Raw genomic sequence first — 20,419 nt, 5'->3', positions numbered from 1 at the left:
TTTATGATTTTTTAATCAGTACGCACCTCATAAGAAATATTACTTCACGTTCAAATGGCGCAGTTTTAAACGCAAGTGAATTAAAACGTCACTTTTCCGTACGGAATAATATCCGGCGCAATTATTACCACATCAAGAAAAAATGACAGTTGGTTGCTTGCATTGGAGTTGTCAAAATTTCTTCGGTAAATAGCAAGAAAATTTCTTGAGCTGTTTTCTTCTCAGCAGCGTACCCCGCTTAATTCTTGGATAAAATATTAAATTAAAATAGCCTAATATGCTAGCGTCACCACCACTATAGTTTCCCAACTAAATGATTCTTTTGATTTGCACACTGACAACCTTTGGCTTCTCTGGCGCTAGTATATATGGACAATAAGCGTTATGCTAGCGCCAGAAGCTAGCTGTTGTGAGCAGAGATGCCAGAAGTGAAGACATGTCTTCATTTTGAAGACATTTTGGTTACAAAAAAGTGAAATGTCTTCGCTTGAAGACATGTGAAAACATGTCTTCACCATGCAATTTAAATGAGCGGAAAGCCGAAAGAAGACAAATGAATACATTTTTCCTTGATTCGTGAAGACTTTTCAAAAAATCACCTGGCATCCCTGGTTGTGAGTTTAGTGTAGAATTTTCTGCGCCTTCAGCGACATCATCACTATAGCACAGAGAACAGACATCCAGGCGAAAGGTCCCCACTTGGATAAAACTTATGTCAAATTAGTTGGGAAACTATAGTGATGATGTCGCTGAAGGCGCATAAAATTCTACACTAAGGCTGTGAACCATTTCGCGAAATTTTTAACTTTTTGGTTGAAATTTGACAGTTCGATGGTTTTCCGAAAATAACCCTGCTCGAGAGCATGGTTAGTTTTAAAGCGGGGTACGCTGCTGAAAAGTAATGGGTAAAAAGATAAGACAATAAATGCTCAAGAATACGATTTCTTTTACGATTTCTTAAGCAGTACGCACCTCATAAGAAATATTATTTCACGTCCAGATGGCGCAGTTTTACATGCAAGTGAATTAAAACGTAACTTTTCCGAACGGAATAATATCCGGCGCAATTATTACCACAAGAAAAAATGACAGGTGGTTGCTTGTATTGGAGTTGTCAAAATTTCTTCTGTAAATAGCAAGATTTTTTCTTGAGCTGTTTTCTTTTCAGCAGCGTACCCCGCTTAACCAAGTTCTGAGAGCCAATGAGATATGCACAGGTGAGGAAGAGAGCTTCGACAAGTTTCACTGATTTTTCGTTAGATTTTTTTTTACATTAGTATGGATGCTTATCGCATTATAAATTTGTTTAAACAACCCGGGTTGAAATGAGATGAATTTTATCTATCAAATAAAAGCAAATGAACATCAAAAATTCCTCCGATTTTAACTCGGACAGAAAAAATAATATTTTCATCCTCACCTTATATGCTCTCATTGAGCAAAAAAACTATCAATCCGTCAAATATGAAATGGTTCACATTCTGAACAGATTTTAACCATTCAAGGAGAAATAACCATCGAACTGTCAAATTTTAACCAAAAAGTTAAAAATTTCGCGAAATGGTTCACACACAGAGAACAGACATCCATTCAGGAACAAATTTTTCGGGAATTCTTGGATAAAATTTCAAATTAAAATCACCTAATATGCTAGTGACACCACCACTATAGTTTCCCAACTAAATGATTCTTTTGATTTGCACACTGACAACTTTTGGTTCCTCTGGCGCTAGTATATATGGACTATATGCTTTATGCTAGCGCCAGAAGCTAGCAGTTGTGAGTTTAGTGTAGAATTTTATGCGCCTTTAGCGACACCATCACTATAGTTTCCCAACTAATTTGACATAAGTTTTATCCAAGTGGGGACCTTTCGCTTGGATGTCTGTTCTCTGTGGTTCACAGCCTAAACTCACAACAGCTAACTTCTGGCGCTATAGCATAACGTGATAGCCCATATATACTAGCGCCAGAGGAGCCAAAGGTTGTCAGTGTGCAAATCAAAAGAATCATTTAGTTGGGAAACTATAGTTGTGGTGACGCTAGCATATTAGGTGATTTTAATTTGAAATTTTATCCAAAAATTCCCGAAAAATTTGTTCCTGAATGGATGTCTGTTCTCTGTGTTAAAACGTCACTTTTCCGTACGGAATAATATCCGCCGCAACTATTACCAGAAGAAAAAATGACAGGTGGTTGCTTGCATTGAAGTTGTCAAAATTTCTTCGGTAAATAGCATGATTTTTTCTTGAGCTGTTTTCTTTTCAGCAGCCAGGGGGGATCTATTGCTGTCAAATTCCATACATGTGTGCGTTACCGCAGATGGTGTTTGGTCCATGACGTTTGTACTGTCATGATGGACCAAACGGCGTGTGATTGATTTCGAGCCAAGGGACTCGCAACCCTATTTTTGTCTGCTGCAGTTGACAGAAACTCAAACCCAAACACGCAGCGCAATTGTCGTTTGTATTGTTTTGATCCCGATAATCTGCTTTTTAGCGTAAATATCCCGCATTTTGCACCTTACTGGACACCGCAGTCTAAAAGTGCGACTGGCACAAAAAGTGCGACAATGCGAATGCTGTGAGTGAGAAAGAGAAAGAGTAACAACTGCAATGTTTCTGTTTTGTTTTGTCATATACATTGGCATTAGAGAAAATAATCAGGATTAATCCAGGTACAGCTGCAAAGCACAATAAAACAAACTAATAACCTTTTCGGAAGCTACATATACAGGTAAGAGCAGCAAATCGGTAAGAAAAAAAGTAGCAAGGGCGGCATTGAAAATTATGGTCACCTGCCTGCCCCTTCGCATGTGAGTTTCACAATTCCTTACCGATAGATCCCCCCTGTCAGCAGCGTACTCCGCTTAAGATGGCCACTCTCTAAGGCTCTCTACTGGATATTAGGCTTTAGTTCTAAAGACTGCCGCTTATGGCACTGGAGCGCAAACATCGTTCAAGAGTCATAAAATATCGATTATCAATCCAATTTAGTTCTTTTAGCCACGTGCAGAGCGCGACAAACGAAGCTATCAGTTTCAACCATTTTACCGGACCTTGTTTTTATAATCTTGCTTCCAGAAACCGGTTTTCAAAACTAAAATCATAACTGACACTTGTTTTGTTTCCCAATAATTTCATTCTCGAGGTTCTTGGGCGGACGTTTGCTACGTTTGTATGTTTCAAAAGTAAGTTTAGGACGCCACCCCACCGCGGAAAACAAGTGCAAGGACGTTTCATTAATGTGCATTTCGATGATTAGTGCGAGAAAATAGTGAATACTTATAGTCGGTGAATGGAAAATGTATGACCAACGGGAAGACGAACGTGGTTATTTGGTGTATGTAAACCGTTATAATGGCACTTCACAGCCGGATAACCCAAACTTGACCTATGTGGTGAGCAAGATCAATGAGAAATTTTGTACTTCAAAGTACAGCACCTATCGTTGCGCTTGCAAGCTGTTCGCTCTCCAAAAAGCGCTGCACAGTAAGTACCGTTGCAGGAATTAACATTGCTGCGTCATAAAAGTAAATTCGACAGATTTGAATTTTTACGTAGAAGTTACGTTGGGTTATTAGCTTGTCACGGAATATCGATTTTGGGAAACGGCTACTTATTTTTGTGGGCAAGGTCAAACCTTCAGTTCATTTCGAATATGTACGTTTTCTGCTTTGCTTTCAAAATGTACAGCATTGTTTGGGCTTCAAGAAATTATTATCCCGGCTATTTTAATTAGCTGGGGCGTATCATATTGGTAGGGTACTGTAGTTTTGGTGGCTGTGGTAGATAACCACCAGATTTTGACTGGTTGCGTTACAACTGTAATTTATTGGAGATACGTAACCACTTAGTTTCAATGTTGGAAGTGTGACTCTGCACACGCATCCAAGCAAGTTTACAACATTGCTTGAACTATCATTCTGAGGTTGTGCCAAAACCTAACAGGCTGTGCCCGAACTCATTTGTAAGTTTTGTGCGCGGATCCTGTGCTTCGGTTCGTACTTGAGTATATGTTTGCGATGAATTAGGCGATGTTTGACGGTCGGATTGTATGCGCACTGAGAAAATCGAAATAGCAGGCAATGCAAAACCTGCCTGCCTACTGTACACATGAGAAATGATTTACTAGGAATATTTGTTTCTACAGATTAGGTATGACTACTGTAGCTATAGTTCGCTCAATTTTTAACGGATGGAAACGACTCAGTTTTGTTCAATAATGGGAAACAACCATGTACGTATCTTCTTTTCAAATGATCTAATGATTGCATATTATTCAAGTATGTTGGTCGACAGAAGATAACTTTTTTTTAACTCTCGAAGTTTTTTTGGAATAAACTTCAAACATAAAACTTCAACGAGTTGAAATTGAAAGTTCGCTAATTATGAGTGACGTTGAAAACTACTTTTCAACACTCAAATGTAACTGATTGTTGGTAAAACGTACATTCACATACATATATTACCCTAATTTGGGTGTATACTACGTATTGTGTTCAAAATCATTAATAAATAAATTTTAATGTAATATTTCATAGTAGTATTGTATCGGTATATCTATAATTCGGTAATCTATAGTCCTACATAATTCAAAATTCCTGGGTAATACAAATTGAAACTGAAACGAATTTCAGGCGAATTTGGAATAACCAGTGCCGGCTTGTTCATTTGTTGCTAGCATTAGCATATGCTGGTTGATCCTTAGAAGAGTTTTAGTTACAATCTTTTTGGCTTTTGGACCAACATAATTTTTTTTATCTCTCGAGATAACAAAACCAATGTATTCTACACATTACAATAAATATATGCCAAATTTAGCAACCTATACACACGGCCTAATCTTATACCATTGCACTATGGGCAAAAACGAGCCGAAAAAACGCGATATGACCTACAGGCTGATAAAATGTAGGTAATCTAATGTAAAATTTTCCGGAGAATCGAGTATTGCCCACCGCTTTCCCGTTTGTCATCGGCGAGTGCCCCGTTTCGCTCATTTTCTCCTATTTTTAACATCTTTTACCCTTTTTGGACTAAATCAAGCCAGGCTTTGAGAAAACAAAACATAAAAACCAAATTATTTTGTGTAAAGAAGTCCATAGAATTGAATGGGATTGATCCCGTTTAGTTTAGAGCGGGATCATCGCTTCAAGGCTCATAAACTTCAGCTTCTGAAGCAGTGGAACGATCGTTACATAGCTATGGAAATACACGCAAATTTTGCAAGTTAAGTTTTTATTAACCTTAATACAACAGATATACCGGAATGTCCAGATTAGCTCAAAAAACATCCAAATGTTGACTCAAGAATTTGTCTTAAAAAATTCCGTAGTTGAATACGTCATTAGCCACACTTCTTTATTATTTTTCCATTTATAAATGACCAGTTTTAGGTTCCGGTAGTACTTTATACGGAAGTTCCGTAGTGTGGAGTATGAACGAGTGCTCTACAGTACAATTTGTTCATTTTTACTGACCCAAAATGAAATGGCAGCAGCAGATTTCGTTTTATTTCATCTGTTACTTATGACGTGAAAAAATAATCTCACTGCGATCTGGAATATCTCCGGGAAAATGGATCAAAAATTTGCTAATATATTTTTTCATTGAAGGTCAATCTAAGTTTTTTTAAGACACCTACACAATTGTGTAGGTAAGTGAAACAATGTACATAAGTAAATTGTAAAAGTTATTTCTCGTAAATTTTTAATTACATCAGTTAGAAATATTTATCACCAATAATTTTTTATCTAAGCAATTTCAAAATACGGATCCAATAAGAAAATACAGACTCAATAAGAAAATACGGATCCAATAAGAAAATACGATAGATAAAACTTTTTGCTGTTTTCACAAGATTTCGAAGATTAGGCAATAATTTTTCTAAGTACAAAAGAAAACTTATTTTCAGCTATTTTCTATTTTTTCTACGAGTTATGATGTTTACACAAACGATTGGTGCCATATATGTAAAAGTAAGACGTTTAGAGAGGAAACGAAAAACTTTTAAAAGTAGTCATGTCTCACCTACACAATTGTGTGGGCTCCGGCTTAACCTTCCTAATGCATTAGAAAAAGTTACATATTATGCATTAAGGGTCGAAAACGACCCAAGTTTTGAAATTGCTCTCATTCATCCATTTTCAATCCGAATTTCGTTTTCTTTACCTCGTTTGAAAGCTATGGCCAAAAACTAGCACCCAAGGTATGTTGGGGAATATTTGTTGACTGATGGCCACTTCTGCGTCGGTTCCGGAACACCCACTACCAGGTCCCGGGGAACATTTTTATATTTTGAGATAATTCATTTTGCGGCACATCAAATCACATTGGCTTGATAAAATAAGACTAGTGGAAGTACAATGGGGACATTTTGGACCCAAGCGGCCATTTCCTCATTGGTTCTGGAACATCCGGTACCCGGTTTTTGAGGACAATTTTAAATTTTAGTATGATTTATCTTGCGACACGTCAAATTACATCAGCTTGATAACGTAAGACTATTGAAAGTATAATAAAGACATTTTGAAGGCAAATGGCTACATCAGCATTGGTCCCGGAACATCCGGTACCCGGGTTTTGGGGCCATTTTTGTATTTTAGGATAACCCATCTTGCGACACATCAAATCACATCGGCTTGATTAAATAACACTGATGAAAATAAAATAAGGTCATTTAGAAGCCAAATGGCCATTTTACCATCGGTTCCGGAACATCCGGTACCTGGTTCCGCGGGATATTTTTGGATTATGAAATAATCCATCTTGCGGCACATCAAATCACAACGCCTTGATCAAATAAAACAGTTACAAGAGCTATGGGGACCATTTGAAGACAAATGGCCATTTCATCATCGGTTCCGGAACATCGGGTGCACGGTTTATGAGAATATTTTTGGATAGGATAATTCATCATGCGCCACATCAAATCACATTGGCTTGATGAAATAACACTAATGGAAGTACAATGGAAAAATTTTGGAGCCAAAATTACCATTTCACCATCGGTTCCGGACTATCCGGTATCCGGGTTTTGGGGACATTTTTGGATTACAGGGTAATTCATCTGCCCCGAGTTACCCCGTTTTACGGTTCATTACAAATACCGGGTACCGGATTATATGCGACTGACGCCCCATTATACTTCCATTGTTGTTATTTTATCAACCCGATGTGATTTGAGGCGCCGCATGGTGAATTATATCAAAAGCCAACAATGTCCCCCGAAACTGGTACCGGATGACCCAGTATCGATGGTAAAGTGGCCATTTGGCTTCTAAATGACATTGTTTTACTTCCATCAGTCTTATTTTATCAAGCCGATGTGATTTGATATGTCGCATTATGAGTTATCCTAAAATACAAAAATGTCCCCAAAAACCGGGTACCGGATGTTCCAGGACCGATGCTGATGTGGCCATTTGCCTTCAACATGTGTTTATTATACTTTCAATAGTCTTATGTTATCAATGAGATGAAATTTGACGTGCCGCAATAGAAATCATCCTAAAATTCAAAAATGGACTCAAAAACCAGGTACCGGATGTTCCGTAACCGATGGGGAAGTGGCCATTCGGGTCCAAAATGTCCCCATTGTACTTCCACTAGTCTTATTTTATCAAGCCAATGTGATTTGATGTTGCGGCACATCAAATTATCTCAAAATATAAAAATGTTCCCCGGGACCTGGTAGTGGGTGTTCCGGAACCGACGCAGAAGTGGCCATCAGTCAACAAATATTCCCCAACATACCTTGGGTGCTAGTTTTTGGCCATATCTTTCAAACGAGGTAAAGAAAACGAAATTCGGATTGAAAATGGATGAATGAGAGCAATTTCAAAACTTGGGTCGTTTTAGACCCTTAATGCATAATATGTAACTTTTTTTGCTGTGGCTCTTCTAGATGTCGCTGAAAGCTGAAACTCCCCCACAATGCTAATTTTCCAAAGTTAGGAAAAGTCAGAAAATTTCAAGTCTCTAGCTCGTACCGTTACTGAGTATCAAGCTTTGTAATTATGCCGATGGGTCGAAAACGACCCCAATGCACTAGGAAGGTTAAAGGGTTTTGCTGCTTCGGGTTTCGGATATTCGCAGATGCCATTTTTTCTTAATTAATAAACCATATACCGCAATTAGTTGTTATAAAACCCGATTTAATCCACCTAGTGGTGAAAGGAACCTTTGTTATACGGTCTTACTTGCTATTTGAGATAGAAATCGACACGTTTTCGGAACATAATTCATCTATTGGTTAACGTTGCGCAGGGCGTTGGTTTACATAAAATTTTTGAAAATTGAATAAGTTTACAAAATTGGAACTAAATAGGAACACTTTTGAATTTTGCTAGACCCTTTTTTCATGAAATTGCTGAGTAAGAATAAGTAAGTTGTTATTAATCTGATTAAGTGCAAATAAAAGTAAGTTGTAAGAGGAAATCTTATCTTATACACATACATTGCCTAGTAAAGGCCAAGTTTATAGGTTTTTGAACTATGCATAATTTCCTGTAATGCCATTCTATTTGATTCTCATCAATAGAGTTTTCTTGAATAATTTTAATCAATTTTTATTAAGCTTCGGTTACTCACGCTGTTGTATTTTGTACAACACGTGTAGGTTTTCCAACGACATATTGTTATAAAGTTAAAAATCGTTTTTTAACTAACGTATATTCTTCAATAAACTTATTATGGGCAAAATGTCATAATTTTTCAATATATTAATAATTTAAATTGTTGGGAAAATAGATCAGCATAAACCGCCATTATACGTTGCTTTGGACTCCAACGCACCGAACATTGTATGGTCAGAATAACCCGCTGCACGCTTGTAGGGTTTTTAACGAAGTATCTCATGTATTTGACTTGAATATCAGTAAAAGTAGGTTTAGAAAGGCAATTGTTAATTTAAGTTGGTAGTACATAGTAATACTAGTCTGTACAGGATTGAAGACTGTGAACAACAATAAAAATCACAGAAACGAAGCAATCAGCATGTCAGGTGTACCAGAATTTGGCCCAAACTGGAATTTTCTCTTGTTTCTTCATATGGAAAAATGGTGTTTGTATGCAGCAAAACTATCAGCAAATGTAAAATGTCTGCTGGTAGTCGAGTACTTAGAAGTCAAAATTAGGTTATTTTTTGTAATCAAAATTCCATAGTTCCAAAACAAGCAAACATAGAGGTATACCATACCATTATATTCGTAGTGTCAAAACCTCTCGTTTGATATTAAAATAATTGAAATTAGATAAATTATCTTAGCTAAAACCATTATAAATTATTGTTAGTATTGGTGTGGTGTATACGGTTGCTCATAACTTTCAAATTAAACGTCCAATGAAAAATGAGAAGTAAAGCGGTTTTTTCATGCTATGTCAGTTCTTGTACAAGCTTAGGACCATCGTTGTTTTATTGTCCAATGATTGAACAATAAAACACGCCAACCCAATCAAATGAAAATAAAAAATTTATAACAGGATGAGTTCTAAATAATATTTTTTTTATAACAAAATCTGCTTTGCATTTTACTATAAACTTAGGCTCGTTTAAAATAACAAAAATTGTAACAAAATCCGCTCTAGGTATATCACAAATATATCAAATTATGGTTTTATTTGATCTAGTTTATATCAAGATGTCTAGATCAAAAACCAGCATTCTGCCCTGCTTTATAACTAAAATGTAACAAAACGTGTTATAAATAACAGAAAGAGATAGAATCTTTGTAAAACATTTTATGTATCGCAAGTTTTCCTAACATATTTATAACAAACTTTGATAGAAATATCAACTGGAGCTATAATTCTGTAATAGAATCATTTGATGGGGAATCCAAATCCTTGTAATAACGCTAATCAAAAGTCCTGAATCAATAGAAAAATTTAACTCATGATTCATAAGTCAAATCTTTGGAAGTTATGCTACATTGAATTGATTTGAAAATACTTCATACTTTTGGCATCACTAGTATGCATCTTTCATTTGTGTAAAGAATTAAAGATACAGATCAACCCTGCAGTTAAGCGTTCCTCAAGGTTATGCCAAGTCCAGAATATATTATAGAATATATTCTGATATATTAAATCATAGATAAGTTCAACGAGCATTTAAACATTAAATTCTGTTTATTATGTATAAAAAACGTTTTAGTTTTGGCTAAATAAACCGAATACCATAATTTTAAACAAAAGTCAAGCGGGAAAATTTTTAAAAGCTTCAAAGCGGTAAAAAGAAACAAATGAATAAACAAAATTTAACGCAAAAATAAATATTTTTGTATCATTTAATGGCCGTATTGTGTTAAATAATTAAAATTACATTTTAATCACTAATCGTAATTTAAATATTCATTAAAGCGCATTGACATCAGATTTGCTAATAGCATAACAGCCAAAAGAACATTATCGACACAGATTCTTTCACCTTTGCTGTGCTGTGTGCTCCCACAAAATCAGCAATCCATGCTGAACACGTCGCCTCAATTCATCGCAGGTACATCGCGTGCATCGTCGAAGTACATCGCATGATGTTACCAATGTTTCGTACCAAAGTGTGAACCATTTGATCAGAGTATGCGGTCCGCAAAAAACTTTAAACGCTGCGATGAGGCAAGTTTGAGTTGAACGTGAATCAAAGAAGAATGACTTCGATTCAACTTGGGTTCAGCATATGCCAACACTGCAGTTTACAACTCTGTTCAGGGTCAAGGATTTAACTAGTTGGTAGCAAGAGCAAATGCTAGATACTAAACTAATTGTTGATAACAGTAAATGACTGACCGAACCTTTAGTCTTGCATTTGATGTACCCTAATTATGTGTTAAATTTGTGATCATCCATGCTATTGAAAACAAAGAATGCTGAAATCATTGTTCATTCAATTATTTCTTATATTGTTATAACCTTTTCACGATAACGTTATATTTTGTTCCCAAATTAAGGCCGAAAAACTGCCGATTGACAACAGCCCATGGTTGATCGTTAATTTTTCCGTCATTTTACTACAAAAGACCTTGCTCTACGATGGATGAATGTTAAGATATGAATGTTTGAAGCCGGTAAATATATAAGAAAATTGACTTTTCCGGCCATGACCCAAGAAGATCAAAAAACACTATCGTATTTTTTTTTTATTGTGAATTTGTAATTTATCCATCATTTAACGGAAACCTGTCAGTTTCATAAAACTTTTACTCAAGTCAATGAATAAAAATAAAATAAAAAGAAAACCAAAAAATATTTAAAAAGTTTTTCATAATTACACTTGCGTGAAAAGCGACTTCAGTGTATTGTTTTTCGGGCTTGTCTTGAAATCTTTTTTGTCAAAAAACTTTATGCTAGGCTACTTAATTCAAGAGTTATGAGTTTTAGAAATAAGCGATGTCCGAGAAAATTGTAAAATTTCCATTGGAGCGTTCTAAGAAAACAGAAGAATTTTTGAAATATCCATTAACCTTTCGTTACTCGCGCCAACTTCGATTTATAGGCATGCGAAAACTTAACAGAATTCACTCGCATACTAATGCCACTTGATGAAAAACTTATAAAACTTTTTCCACCGTTTGGAAGATCTTGGTCTGCGATTTAACTTTGCCGAAAACAGTAATCTTTTTTATTGCTGGAATTCCGAATTATACCGAGATAGAGTTAATGGTTCACAGGCGTTGTACAAAATACAATAGCGCGAGTAACGGAGGGTTAACTATGCCCATGTACACTATTTCTTGAATTTCTGGAACTCTGGATTTGTACCTGTTGTACGATAACTTAAAAAAATCTCATGTCACAAAGCAATTAGGACAGGCTAAAAAACTGCAAGGTATGCAGCCCTAAGGGTTGTACAAAAGGGTGACGTTAGGACTATATCAGATCATTAGATCAAAGATTAATTTAAACTGCATTTCTGGCATATGTATGTAGGAATCTGTGAGTGCCATTGTTAAGTGAATGTTTAAAAGAGAAAAGCGAAATATTCAGATTCAATTCTTCATTGAATCAATGGTGGCTTTAAAAATACGTGGAGGGGGGTCCATAAGTACAAAGCTTGCAACCATTTAGACATGGAGTTTTCTTCTTAAAAATCACTTGTGTACATCATAAAGGTTGAAATAGTAATGAATGACCAGCCCACAGATTATTGTATTAAATATGATTATGCGACGCTTGACATGGTTCAATAATCTTACTTTTACTCGCTTGTGGCCTTTAAAAGGACCATTGATTTCAAATAACATTAAAGCCAAGGCACGCATCATCGCAAATATGACATGTCACTCGAATGTCCTCTTTTGACATGAATGACAACAGGCACGTAAGTTAGCGGCGTCAATTCACTGTGTTCTGCTCCGAGAAGGTTTTACTAGTTTACTTTCACCGCTTACCGCTTGTTATATAGCAGAAAATCTGGCACTTACGCAAAAATGACTGTTTTATTTGTATGAGAGTCCTTATCCTCCTACCACAGAGGAAAGAGGTCTCAAACCATCATAAAATAAATTCATGCCTCCAAAAACCTCACATGGTAAAATTTGTTTCCATTTGCTTGCTAAGTTCTCGACTTATGAGGAAATTTGTATTTCATTTGTATGGGATCCCCCCTTCTTAAAGAAGGCAAAGGTCCTAATTCACCATAGAAAAAATTGCTGTTTCTAAAAACCCCCACATGCCATATTTGGCTCCATTTAATTAATTAGTTCTCCAGTTAGGGTTGCCACATGCACAGATTATTCTGTGTTTAACAGATATTTGCATGAAATCGCCTGTACAGAATCTGTATGCATAGAATATACATTTTCGCCAATTCCACAGATTAAATAGATTTTTGAGCTTTTACATGAGAGCGAAAGAGACGGAAATAGCAAAATGACTCTCCGTCTCTTTCACTCTCATTGTTTTGCATTGGACAGATTTTTGCACAGATATTTTTCCTCGCAGTACAGATGGCCAGATTTTTCCAACAAAAAACACAGACTTATCACCCTTCTTGCATCCTGCTTTCGTACCCGTATCCTGCATTCGTACGAATAGTTTGTTTGTTTATCCAATATCTTCTAATGTTGACTGAAAGAACTCCCCTGGAATATGCAATGATTGTCCGAACACCAAGTTTGCCGACTAACATTTCAGATCATCTCTGTATGTTGACCTGAGACCCAGTAGGATAATGGGAAGCTCGCTGTACCAATGCTGCGATTTTCACACACATAATCGACGCTTTCAACGTTCGGTGGAAACGTTCTACCAGACCGTTGGTCTGTGGGCGGTAAGTGTAGAGTTGTGTAGATATGATGAATTTCCAGGACGCGACTCAACTCTCTAAACAGGTCAGACTCAAATTGTCTTCCCTGGTCAGCAGTTATGCTTTCCGGAACCCCAAACCTGGCAATCCACGTTGAACAAAGTGCTTGAGCCACTGACGTGGCTGTCATATTCACCAATGGCACCGCTTCGGGCCAACGTGTAAGACGATCGACCAGAGTCAATAAATAACGATGTCCTTGTGACGGCGGTAGGGGTCCGACCAAATCAATGTGTACATGCTGAAATCGAACCTTGGGAAGGTCAAATTGAGCCAGCGGAGATATGGTGTGGCGGAGAACTTTTGATCGTTGATAGTTTAGGCAATGTTTGACGAACTTATTTATGTCTCTGTTCATCGATGGCCAGACGAATCGCTCTGAAATCAGTTTCCTAGTAGCTCGTGGTCCAGGATGTGAAATACCGTGAAGGGTTTTCATAACACTTATGCGATGGGACTGTGGGACGAATGGTCGAACGTTATCGGTAGAAATGTCACAAAAAATTTGTTGCGCGAAACCACTCATTCGCTTGGTTTCAAATCTTGACGAGGTGGATTGGATGGTGATTCCATCAGCTGTTTCAATTCACGGTCAGTTCTTTGTTCCCGTCCGATTGCTTCATAGTCCACAGAAACTACGGCCATACTTTTCACGCGAGAAAATGCATCAGCAATGTAATTATCTTTTCCACTAACGTGCCGAATATCTGTAGTAAACTGTGATATGAAACGAAGGTAACGGCCTTCATGTGGTAGCCGAGAGCTTGATTCTGTTGTCAGAGCATAAGTTTGTGGACGATGATCCGTGAATATGGTAAAGGTGCGTCCCTCAATGAGTACCCGAAAATATTTCACTGCCATTTTCATTGCGGTCGACTCTCGCCCAAAAGTGGAGTATTTTTGCTGCGATTTTGAAAACTTTTCCGAATAAAATCCAACAGCTTCCTATATACCGTTTTTCAGCTGTTGCAGTACAACTCCTGCTGCGATATTTGAGGTATCTATGTTCAAAGCTAGAGGTTTCGATGCGTCAAGGTAGTGTAGAAGAGCTGCTTCCGCTAACGATTTTGTACTTTGCTCGAAGCTTGACGAAGCAGCATCCGTCCAGTTCAATTTCCGAACATCGTTTTTTTGTTGCCACTAATAAACTTTTGGAGCTCAGCTTGGATGTGAGAAGCGTGACGTATAAAACGCTTGTAGCCGTTAACAAGGGCTAAGAATCGTCGCAAATCTTTCATTGTGGTTGGCTTAGTGCACTCCAACAGGGCTTGACACGAGCTGGAAGAGGTCGCACTCCGTCACTGTTGACCAAGTAACCCAAAAATTCCACTTCTTTCTAGGCGAAATCACTTTTTTCAAGGTTAATCACCAGTCCGTTGTGCTGCAGACGTTCGAGCACTACGCGCAGGTGCTACTGGTGCCGTTGCAGGGATTTAGATGCGACACATATGTCATCTATAAAGACAACAAAATCTAGATCACCGAAAATGCGGTTCTTGTAACGCTGGAATGTTTGGCTTGCGTTGCATAATCCAAACTGCGTACGGGTAAATTCGAACAAACCAAAGGGCGTAATGACCGCTATTTTTGGAATGTCTGCTTCCTCCACAGCAACCTGGTGGCATGCTCGTTCTAAACCGAGAGTTGTGAACACGAACTTACCGCAAAGTAGATTTAAGAGGTCGTCAATGTGAGGGACCGGATAACGGTCGGATGTAGTAATCTGGTTCAGTCCCCGGTTGTCTCCGACAAAACGCCACTGTCCATTTTTTGCGGCACGCAGTGTAATGGGCTCGCCCAGCTGCTGCTTGATGGGCTGCAGATTCCCAACTCACACATGAAACGGAACTCCTCCTTAGCCGCCTTGACTTTGTCAGGGTGCATTCGTCGTGCCTTGCATGCTACCGGTGGACCACGGGTGACAATGTGGTGGGTAACGTTACCGTCACCCTGAGATACGCAGCGCAAAGTCGAGGGAAGAGTGGTTGCCCGATATTGTGGCAGCAAGTCACGACATGGATGATCGATATTAGCGAGCGTGATGCCATGCACCGGAGCAGTTGTTACACACCCATGAGAGTTTAAGGCTGTTTTTTCGTCGATCAGTTTTTTATTTTTAAGGTGAAACGGTACTGAATCCCAACATGGCCGGATTGATGCGCCATGTTTCCGGATATGTTGGGATTCAGTACCGTTTTACCTTAAGGTCAACGAGAATCCCAAAGTAAGCCAAAAAATCAGCCCCGATGATTGGCATTGTCACTTAGGCGATCAGAAAATTCCATATTAAGTGACGTCTTAAGCCAAGATCGGTAGTAAGTAATTTCGTGCCATATGTTCGAATGCGACTGCCGTTTGCAGCGTGCAATTGCTGGCTTTGTACACCTTCCGTAAAATTGTTCCTTGTTAGCTGGTTATATTGAAACGCCTGATCCAGTGTCGACCAAGAAGCGAGTATTGTTTGTTTTATCAAAAATAATCACATGGCGGCTTTCGGTTACCTTTGCCACTTCCGCCGACGACGGTGGGAAAGGTGTTAGTTTTTTGAATTCCAAGAGCACGGTTCACGGCACTGCTGTGTGTCGTTACCATAATTTCGATAATACCAGCAAATGCCAGGTCGTGATGGCGAGCGCAAAACATTTCTGTTTCATGAAAAAGATCTGCTTCGGGTAGGACAGCAAAGCGAGAAACTAAACGGTCCTTTACTGCTTTGTATTTATTCTGCTCCGGAGGCTTCGTTACCAAATCGGAGATGTGACAAATGACGGATTGGTCCACTTTCGCTACGATGTGGTAAAATTTGGTCTCATCACTCACGATTTTTGCTAAGTGGAACTGCGCTTCGACTTGCGCAAACCATATGGCTGGATCCGTTTTCCAGAAATCGGGTAATTTTACAGCGACAGAAGCCGTTGCGAGATTTTCGCTAGGATTCACCATGTTGAGATTAGGTGCAGCTTCCAATGCAAGCAAAAAGAACGCGAGCCAACGTATTTCCAATTTTATATTTCGCGACGTCGCGGGTCATCAATGTATGAATATTGATAGCCCGGAGCTGCTAGGGCAAGTTCGCTTCAACGTACCACCTAGGCATACCCGACGAGCGGATTTCTTTTGACTGCCGTTACATCGTACTCTCTTCGCCCGAAGTAATCCAATTGACGTGTGTTCTCGTGAATTTAATATTGTGTCTGACTGTTGATTTTAATGTAACCAGAAGTACCTTTAAACTTAGAACAAGTCTATATTAAGAACTGTTTGTGCGACATAGTCGAAGACCAGTAAATAAAATAAATTTGTCATTCATTTCAGCCAACTGTATCCCATTTCAAACGGTATGCACCATCCTCGATCGTCACTGCCTAACCCAGATCGACAGTGCCCCATCAGTGAAACCTACCCAACTGACCGCGGTGCTGCATGATGTCTACTTTGCCGCCGAACAGCTTGGTTACTTCGCCGAACTATCTCAACCGGTTGATCGTGAAACGGTGATCGCAACTTTGGCAGGTCTGTTCTGGGCCGTCTACGATCCGAAGCGGTGCAACCCAATCTCTGTGCTGGAGCTGAGGCAGACATTTCTTTTACTCTGCGATACGCAGAATTTCGAACAAATTGTTTGGGAACATTTTCAACTGACGAGCGATCACAATCTGTGCGTGTCGCGACATCGATTCGAAGCAATGCTGATGAATTTAGCAAAGCTTCTGGCATTCCTGGGAGAACCAGATCACCTGAAGCAGAGTCTGGTGCAGGACATTGTCGGCGAGTGCTTCGCACACTATCCCGGACTGGTCGGACTAACGGAATATCAATTTTCGTGCCTTTGGAAACTTTCATCGAAGTTTTCTTATTATTCAAACGTTCTAGCATTATCAAAACGCTTGCGTGATTCCGAGTTCGTGATTCATAATGTACAATGCTCCGGTTGCCGAGTAACCATACAAGGATTGCGTTTCAAATGCCAGAGGTGCAGGAATCTGTCACTTTGCATCGACTGCTTCAGTCAAGCATTTTCCACAAAAAGCCATAATGTAGGCCATAAAATGTACGAGATCAGTACGAATGTAAGTATAAAATCCGTTATAGCTTCGATTGTGATTAATTGTCATCATTACAGGGCATTACGAGCAACAAGATTTCAACGCTACTTTTGAAAATATGCAACATTTTTAATCAGTGTCCATCGGAATCGCAAGCTCGCTTGCAGCAACCTTCCACTTTTGACAACATGGAAGCTAAACTGATTGACACCCATGCTGTGGAATTACAAGATATTGAACCCACCCCGCCAGCAGCTAGTAGTACCTTACGCGGAACTCTATCGCGTTCTCTTAACTCCACAAGCTCGGCATCGTTACGCAAAACGGCCAACAAAAACACGAGCATTTTCAGCAGCATCGATTGTCAACTTTTCACTAGCACTCAAAGCAGTGGTCTGGCAGAGAAAATGTCTGCTATTGTTGAAATTCTCGAAGAAGATAGTGAAAAATATCGCCTTAAGTTGGCCAATCTGAAAGCCAATAACTCTGGAAATAAAGACCTTCTGGAATACTTTGATTCTCATGGAAAGTTAATTGCGGAGCAGCTGAAAGCAATGAAAGAAGTGTGCTCTAAAATAGGCAGAAGTTTTCCGCAAAGCTGTAGCACTCCCTATCGGTCTGCTAGCAAAGGTAGTAATAGTCGAACATCCATGAGCACAGGAGGACCGTTGAACAAGTCAAGTAAATAATTTATTATGTCTCAGTGATTCGTTTAAAATAAAACAAAACATTATTCTTTCTAGTTCACGGTGCAGAGCTGAATAAATCTTACATCAATGAGCATTTACAGGAAGATTTATCCGTTCGAGACGTTAGTTCCTGGTTTCATTTGAATCGGCCCTCCGATACTATGCTTGAACAGATGGTCGACAGCAAGCGGGCTAATCGCAGCGATGGTAGCCCTGCGGATGAACTGAGCCGATGTATAGACAATCTTAAAATTGATACTCAAATGGCTAACTTTAAGGATTTACTTTTGAAAGTACGTGAAATTGTGGATGACTCGTACAGTGACAATACGGAACTAGCACGTACTACACAGCAACTGGAGAAAGCGTTGGATCGAATAATCGAAGAAGAAGAACGCAAACGTATCGAGAGCATTTAATTTTTGACAACTGAACTCAACGGGATCAGATTTCTTCCAATTCCATTTAGAATAAAGTATATTTTAAAACTTTTTCGAATATAGAAATATAAGATTTTTTACATAAACTTCACAATGTGTACTTACATATAACGACCTATTTGAAACACCTAGGAATCCGTAACTGCTGTTTTAAGTTCATCTAGCATTGCATCTATCTGTTGGTCCATCGCTAGAATGTGACCGATGTTGCAATTTTCCGCACCGATGAACGTAACTACCAGTGGTAGTTTATTCATCTGTACCACTTGATAATCCGCATAAACAGATATAATATTTCGATTCTTTCCCAGCCCCAACTTGTTGGATTGCTCGGCGGCTAGCGTAAATGTGGATAGAAAGGCCGGTTTCATGACGAACTTAGCTGACTTTTCCCGCTCTAGATTAATAAGTGGAACACCATCACGGTCGGTTACCATCACACAACGGAGGCCGGTGACCCTAGGATTTGGAAAATTGAGAAAATGATGTGCATTTCATGGTAGTGGATTCATTTTCTACTGTGTACCTTTGAAGCATGTTAGAAAAAAATCTTTTCACATCGTCCGTCATAACTACGTGATTAAAACTTTTACCTTAAGATCGTTTGACTGGTTTGACTAAACTAAATCAAGAGTTTAAGAATTAACAATATGTTTTGCGTTTAGTTTAGGATATTAGAAAGATAACGTTTCGCAAGAAGAAACAAAACAAAACAAAATAAACTCCCATTCGCTACATGACGGCGTTGCTGATATGGTTCAGGGTTTTGCGTGAGAAAAAAAAAGAAGGGAAGTATTTTTGCTTTTCTCATCACGCACACGTTGACAGTTCGGCATGAGTTTTTCTGTAAGTGCGAGCAGTCTACGAAATCTTTTTCAATTTCGCGTTGACGAACGTAAGCTGCTGCCACCTCCAAAAGTTTACTGTAGGGGTGAGCCACCCCGGTGGCAACTTTGACGTTTGCGAACAAAATAGGTGAAACTATTGCGGCGGTTATGAAAAATCCGCATGCAGCGGCGGTGATAACGCGCTCAGGAGATAACCGCGAGATAAACGCAATATTAAAATTTAGGTTTTATGGTTTGCAGTTCTACAAAATAACAGTTTTGTAGCATGGTTTTGATGAAAAACAATTGATTTAGTAAATTTTCATGTATTAAATTGCAGAAATCTGCTCTGCGGTGATCTTTTGATGGTTTGGTTCAACAGTCAAGATAACCGCGATGTGAGGATGTTTCTTGCAATCTGCAATAGAAATACTCACAGTAAGAGATACGCGGAAACTAAAGCATACGATTTTGCATCAGTGTACAAAAATTGCCAGCACTTGCTGCGGAGCAAAATGCTGTAGCAGTGTGACTTGATTGTTTTCAACATGATCTGCTTCTGTTTTGTTTACATCAATTTTGCACAATAGAGCGATATATCTTTCAACTTAATCAGTGTACAATGCATTGCAAAGCTTTATACACACCGTGTCCGAGTATAATATTCAAGATGCGTAACAATAGCACAGAGAACATACATCCATTCAGGAACAAATTTTTCGGGAATTTTTGGATAAAATTTCAAATTAAAATCACCTAATATGCTAGCGTCACTACCACAGAGAACAGACATCCATTCAGGAACAAATTTTTCGGGAATTTTTGGATAAAATTTCAAATTAAAATCACGTAATATGCTAGCGTCACCACAACTATAGTTTCCCAACTAATAATTTTTTGATTTGCACACTGACAACCTTTGGCTCCTCTGGCGCTAGTATATATGGACTATAACGTTATGCTAGCGCCAGAAGCTAGCTGTTGTGAGTTTAGTGTAGAATTTTATGCGCCTTCAGCGACATCATCACTATAGTTTCCCAACTAATTTGACATGAGTTTTATCCAAGTGGGGACCTTTCGCTTGGATGTCTGTTCTCTGTAGTCACTACAAC

General features: G+C 38.6%; 2 protein-coding genes across 2 annotated transcripts; one reads left to right on the top strand and one right to left on the bottom strand.

Moving 5' to 3' along the window:
* The first annotated feature begins 3,304 nt into the window (after positions 1-3,304).
* On the top strand, positions 3,305-18,459 carry LOC128732494 (dystrobrevin alpha). The gene is made up of 4 exons (XM_053825757.1): positions 3,305-3,491; positions 16,621-17,375; positions 17,429-18,032; positions 18,095-18,459. The coding sequence occupies exons 1-4, from the start codon at positions 3,305-3,307 to the stop codon at positions 18,457-18,459; spliced, it is 1,911 nt and encodes a 636-aa protein (XP_053681732.1).
* A 104-nt stretch (positions 18,460-18,563) lies between these two features.
* Positions 18,564-19,201, bottom strand: LOC128732493 (ragulator complex protein LAMTOR3 homolog). The gene is made up of 2 exons (XM_053825756.1): positions 19,007-19,201; positions 18,564-18,939 (listed from the first exon to the last, which is right to left on the bottom strand). Exons 1-2 carry the CDS (start codon positions 19,048-19,050, stop codon positions 18,609-18,611), a joined length of 375 nt encoding a protein of 124 aa, XP_053681731.1. The 5' UTR covers positions 19,051-19,201; the 3' UTR covers positions 18,564-18,608.
* Between the last annotated feature and the right edge of the window lie 1,218 nt (positions 19,202-20,419).

This window comes from Sabethes cyaneus, chromosome 1, assembly GCF_943734655.1.
Source record: "Sabethes cyaneus chromosome 1, idSabCyanKW18_F2, whole genome shotgun sequence".
Lineage (NCBI taxonomy): Eukaryota > Metazoa > Arthropoda > Insecta > Diptera > Culicidae > Sabethes > Sabethes cyaneus.
Note: the sequence above shows the minus strand (reverse complement) of the source record. Positions and strands in the feature narration are given on the sequence as shown.